Source organism: Microtus ochrogaster, chromosome 10, assembly GCF_000317375.1.
Source record: "Microtus ochrogaster isolate Prairie Vole_2 chromosome 10, MicOch1.0, whole genome shotgun sequence".
Lineage (NCBI taxonomy): Eukaryota > Metazoa > Chordata > Mammalia > Rodentia > Cricetidae > Microtus > Microtus ochrogaster.
This window is the reverse complement of record NC_022016.1, coordinates 62466603-62472223: the sequence shown is the minus strand read 5'-3', so window position 1 is coordinate 62472223 and position 5621 is coordinate 62466603. Positions and strand designations below refer to the sequence as shown.

At 53.6% G+C, this 5621-nt stretch overlaps 1 protein-coding gene across 1 annotated transcript; it reads left to right on the top strand.

Annotated features, from left to right (window-relative positions):
- The first annotated feature begins 478 nt into the window (after positions 1-478).
- On the top strand, positions 479-4866 carry Slfnl1 (schlafen like 1). Its single transcript, XM_005353324.2, has 4 exons — positions 479-1012; positions 2339-2866; positions 3064-3207; positions 4031-4866. Exons 1-4 carry the CDS (start codon positions 611-613, stop codon positions 4151-4153), a joined length of 1197 nt encoding a protein of 398 aa, XP_005353381.1. The 5' UTR covers positions 479-610; the 3' UTR covers positions 4154-4866.
- The last annotated feature ends 755 nt before the right edge of the window (positions 4867-5621 follow it).

Sequence of the window (5621 nt, the reverse complement as noted above, 5' to 3'; positions counted from 1 at the left end):
ACAGATGGTTGTTACCCACCATGTGGTTGCTGGGAATTGAACTCGGCACCTTTGGAAGAGCAGGTAGTACTCTTAACCACTGAGCCATGAACCTGCCAACCTAATCCTAGTTTGAATGACCCATACTAGCCTCCTGGCAGGTTTTAAAGCAAGTGGAAGAGAGCCAGACCAGCCCTGAGAGTTTGGGACTTTGACCTATATACTCTGAGGCCCACTATAACCATCTTGCTAGGACCTGGAGACAGAACCTTGTAGGTGTGAGGAAACCCCAGCGATAGCTAAGAGGTCTTAGGAAGGCAGCTAGAGGGTGTGAAGGAGACCTCAAAGACTCCTATTAACCCTTCAAGCAAACCCTCATCTATCCACAGGCCCAGAGAGGCCGGGCTCAGGCCCACCTGGTTCTTTCCTAGGCACCAAGGGGGGAGGACGGCTTACTGGCCTTCTGCCCTCCTTTCTTTCTAACCTTGCCTAGCCTCTGCCAGTCCATATGCCTCCAGAAGCCTCGGCACCTGTGAGGACGCCCTGGACAGCCTGAAAGCCAGGCCCAGAAAGAGCGTTCAGCAGTGAGGACTACCAAAATCCCTTCAGAGGAAGAGGTCAGCACAGACAGATGTGGGAGTCCCCCATGAAGTCCCAGGACAAGCAGCTCCTGCCAAAGCTGCCTCCAAAAGAGTCCTTGCCCAAGGACTCTGGCCTCAAGGCAGTTCCCAGCACACATACTCTTTATGTGGGCCACCTGAACCCCCAGTTCTCTGTGCCCGTGCTTGCCTGCCTGCTACGAGACACCCTAGAGCGGCTGGAGCTGCCAGTGGCCCGTGAGCACATTGAAGTAGTGAGGCGGCCACGAAACACTTATGCACTGGTACAGGTGGCTGCCCCCAAGGCTGCCCTGGCCTCCCTCCCCTGGCGTCTGCAGGTGGCCATGGAGGAGCAGCTAATCCTCAAAGAGCTCACAGCCCGTGGCAAGGAACTGGTGTTGAGTGAAGGCTTGGAGTCCTTAAACCACAGGGAGGTAAGTGCCATTTACCCAAGTGTCCCCTGAAAGGCTTGCTAAGGAAGAGATGAGGCACTGCAAGCATGCCCAGGGGATGTGACTCAAACGATTGACCCCTCTTCTCAGAGGGACTAATGTTTGCATTCCAATCAGATTTGGGAGGCCCACGACATACATACCAAGTGCTAGTTTTCTCCTCGGACTACCTCATTTGTTCTGTTGACAAACACCAGAAGTACCAGAAGCGAGGCTGAGGCAGGCAAGCCCTTCAGGAGCAGAACCAACTCTGCCAGTCCCAAAGTTGGGGTGGCAGTGGGAGAACAGGCAAGCCCTCACGGCTCACTGAAGACAAATTAAAGGGGACTGAAAAGCCGGGCTTGGGAGTACAGAAGGCCCTCCAAGAAAAGATGTTCAGAACAGGCTGTTTGGTATCTCTGGAGCTGAGGCTGCAGGCCACAGAGGCACCTGAGGAAGAAGCTGGGCCAGAGGCTGAGTCCAGATCACTACAGCTGTCATGATCTCAGGAAAGCAGGGTCCAGGCCAGTTTTGAGGGGTGAAAGTTTATACTACCAATATCCTTGGGTCTTCTGTCCAGAGGGCAAACTCATGGGGCGTGAACTGTGGCTCTGCGGCTCTGTGATACCTTTGATGCCCGAGCACCTGCTTTTGTATTTCTGTGCCAGTTCTGTTCGTTTCTGAGGCTAAGTTCATCTTCCCTGGGGAGCTGAAGGCTGTAGGTCCTGTCCATTATAGTGCACCAGCCCAGCAGAGTGTCCTTCCCTATAGAAGTGAAGGCTGCTGGGAAATGGGAGTGTCCACTGGATTGGCATTTAGAGCTCCTGAGAGGATGGGAAGAGGAAGCTAATGGATAGGCTGTCAAGACCCTAAGGAAGTTAACATGCAGAAACAAAATGCTCAGAGCCCCAGAGACAAAGCAGGAGCCACAGAGGGACTCAGGAAGAAGAAAGCAAGCTAGCTGGCAGACATTCCAGGGACAACAAAGAGAGTAGGGTCCCTCAGTTCAAGGCCCTCCCTACAGCTCTGCCCAGAGAACTACAGGGTACCAAGATGCCTCCTGGGAACATCGGGGCCTGGAACCTATTGCATACTCCCAAGTGGGAAAACTGACCCATGGGTGGCTCCCACCTCCAAAGGGACAATCTACCCACCCAGGCATCCTAGAGCAGGTGCCGCTGTAAGAGCCCAACCCACGGGCTAGCATGGGCCCTCAGCCTGGGAGAGGACCACTAGCAGTAATGTGATGGGGTCTAGCAGTCTCTTAGGTTAGGGCTCCTTGTCTTTTACCTTTGCCTATACACCCACTCTCGACCCCCACCCCAACAGGAGGACAGCGGCCCAAGCCCAAGTCCCAGCCCTGGCCCCAGCCCTGGCCCCAGCCCAGGCTTAAGGCGCCCACAGCGGCCCCAGCTGCCAGACCCTTCCCCTAACTGGTGCTGGGCTGGGCGTCGACAGATTTCTCAGAACCGACCCAGTGGCGTACGCTCTGATAGTGCCATTGTGCACCAGGAGATCTTGGGCCAGGAGCAGCTATTCCAGGGTGCCTTCCTTGGCAGTGAGACACGGAATGTGGAATTTAAGCGAGGCAGCGGTGAGTACCTGAGCCTGGCTTTCAAGCACCATGTACGGCGCTACGTGTGTGCCTTCCTCAACAGTGAGGGTGGCAGCCTGCTGGTAGGTGTCGAAGACAATGGCCTGGTACAGGGCATCCACTGCAGCCACCGTGATGAGGACCGCACACGCCTGCTGGTGGACTCCATCCTGCAAGGCTTCAAACCCCAGGTCTTCCCTGATGCCTACACCCTCACCTTCATCCCAGTCATAAGCACTTCCACAGCCAACACCCCTCTCAAGGTGAGCTACTAGTGCCTGTGGTCACTCAGAACAGTGGGGACTGCCCTGGGACATTGCTGAGCAGCACAGGGGTGGGTAGCAGCAAGCAGAAGCCCACCAGGCTGCTTCTGGGAGGTAAAGTGTGGGGCTGCTAAAGTGGAACTAGGGCTGTCACCATCAGGTGTGGCACTTTCTGAGCTTCTGCTGCCCCTGCTAAGGTACTCCGCCTGACCGTACACACCCCCAAGGCCCAAGGTGAGCCACAGCTCTATGAGACAGACCAGGGGGAGGTATTTCTACGGCGTGATGGAAGCATCCAGGGCCCACTGTCTGTTGGTGCCATCCAGGACTGGTGCAGGCAGGTGAGGAGGCTCTGCCCAAGGAAAGGCTGAGGTCAAGCAGACTCAGACCTCTCCAGCCACTTACCCTAAAGGGCTGGGCAAGCTTGGAGAAGGGAGGGCTTGGATGAAAGGAACTCTACCTCCTCCCAAATTCCACAGCTCAGTAGCCAAAGGGAAAGTCCCAGCGGTCATTTTATGTTTTTATTTATTTTTTTTTTTTGGTTTTTCGAGACAGGGTTTCTCTGTAGCTTTGGTGCCTGTCCCGGAACTAGCTCTTATAGACCAGGCTGGCCTCGAACTCCCAGAGATCCGCCTGCCTCTGCCTCCTGCTGGGATTAAAGGCGTGTGCCACCACCGCCACCACCACCCGGCCCAGCAATCATTTTAAAACCTATACCCAAATCCACAGCACAAAGCGCACAGCACAAAATGCACCCTGGCTCAGCAGTTGAGCCATTATGTTGGAGGACCAGGGGATCAGGGAGATTGGACTACTGAGGTGCTATACGGAAACCCCAAATGTTATGCACTGTACCTGGGTAGAGCCTGGTGAGGGGGTAACAAAAAGCTGGACTGAGTCCCATGGTGCAGTCTTTCTGAGAGAACCACCAGGTGGTGAAAAACAGAGGGCAAGGGAGCTGACACTGGAGACATGGCCAGGTGGTGATCAGGTCCCTGTGCCAGCCCTTGGGAGGCTGCAAAGGGGGCTCCATCCCAGTGGAGTATACAGGCACCTCAAGCTCCTTGGTCAGAGGCATCAGCATAACCAGGGCCCCCAGGCTACGGCCCATCCCAGAAAAGAAGACTGGCAGCCTGATTATCACTGCCACACTTGTCCTCTCAGAAGTGGACGATGGAGCTGGGCAAGCTGGAAGAGAAAGTGAAGGTGCTAACGGTGGAAAAGGAGCAGCTTCAGCAGCAGCTTCAGCAGCGGCGGTCCCTGTCCTGCAGCTGCTGCGTCCTGTGAAGTTAAGGAAGATGGGGGCTAAGGCCTGGAATAAAACATACATGGGCTACCACCTCTCTCCCTCAGCACTGCTCATGCAGGTGCTGTGGCTTCACCTCCGAACAGGCTGATGATCAGCTCTTGGCACACCACCAAGGAACTCCGATTTCGGAAAACTTGGCTAGTTATTCTAGAAGAGGAGCAACTGTGTCTGGCTTCCTTTCCTTTCCATAGCAATGTCAGTTTCTCCCACTGAAGTACATGCTGCAGGCCACGGATATGGTTTGTGTTCAGAACACAGGCATGTGGTAGGTACCTAATTCCCTAATGAGACAATCAAGGGTACTTTGAAGGTACTGACAAATAACATTTTATAAGACAACGAAAGTAGTTATCCACTCTCCCTTTCTTGAGGTTCTCATTCAGAGTAGGCATCAAAGAGAAAGGCACTGTATCGACACGTGCACACACGAGTTTTGAAATTTCAGCTCCCATGCCCCACTCACCAGCTACTGGACACTCCCTGGACCACTCACCACTCAAAACCTGATCTTTCCATGCAGCAAACAGAATACAATCCCCACCAGGACTTACAATGCTGCCAGGGACCAAACATCATCAGAAATGTTTAAGACATTTACCACACACTGGTGTTCACAGGGCTCCACAAAGAACACGCTCCTAAAAAGCCAGAACACATTCTGTATGGATGCACAGCTCCCTAGGCCTGGATGTAGGGGGGAGGGCCTTGGACTTCCCACAGGGTAGAGTTCCCTGCCCTCTCTGAAGCAGGGAGGGAGAAGGAGGAGCGGAAGGGGATAGGGAGGAGGGAAGGAAGTCTAAATATTTGAACGGAAAAATCAAAAAAAAAGGGGGGGAGAAAAGAATGTGCTCCTAAGGCTGAGTTGTGGCTCCTGTAGTAGAACATTTTGCTCACTATCTTGAGCCCCAGGATAATCAAAATAAATGAATGTAAAAATTAAGTCATTACTCAAGAAGCCAGAGAATGTTCTGGGTATCATCAACCCATGTTAGATTTTGGTCCAGGAGGCAACATCCTCAGAAGTATTTTTCTCTGGAAGCTGGTTTCTGCTAAGGCAGGTAGTCACAGGAAGCACAGCAGCCACCTGCCCTTGTCCCCTAGGTCTGAGGCGAACACATTAAGGACATAGAAGCCTGCCAGGTTCCCTCCTGCTAGGGAGAAGCCTGCGGTCTGGTAGTCATTGGACACAGAGGGCCGCCCTCCAGCACCATGGCAAACTCCAGGGATTTTTCTTTTTGCTGACAGGTTATACAGGTAGCTGGCATGTGGCAACTGGTCAATAGTGAGGCCATCTTCATCACTCTCCATCAGAAAAGCATTCTAAATAGCTCTTCCAAACCACTCCACACCCAGCCAAGCCCTCTGGGACACACTGCCTCAGCATGGGGAAAAATGAAACCACTGGGCGGGGAAGGGGAATTAGAAGTACAATCAGCTACAACCCAG

Excerpts from the sequence above, each read along its gene's own strand:
- Slfnl1 (XM_005353324.2), top strand. The coding sequence starts at position 611 with ATGTGGGAGTCCCCCATGAAGTCCCAGGACAAGCAGCTCCTGCCAAAG. Across the intron at positions 1,013-2,338 it reads AGTCCTTAAACCACAGGGAG|GAGGACAGCGGCCCAAGCCC; the intron begins GTAAGTGCCATT and ends CCACCCCAACAG. Across the intron at positions 2,867-3,063 it reads CAGCCAACACCCCTCTCAAG|GTACTCCGCCTGACCGTACA; the intron begins GTGAGCTACTAG and ends GCCCCTGCTAAG.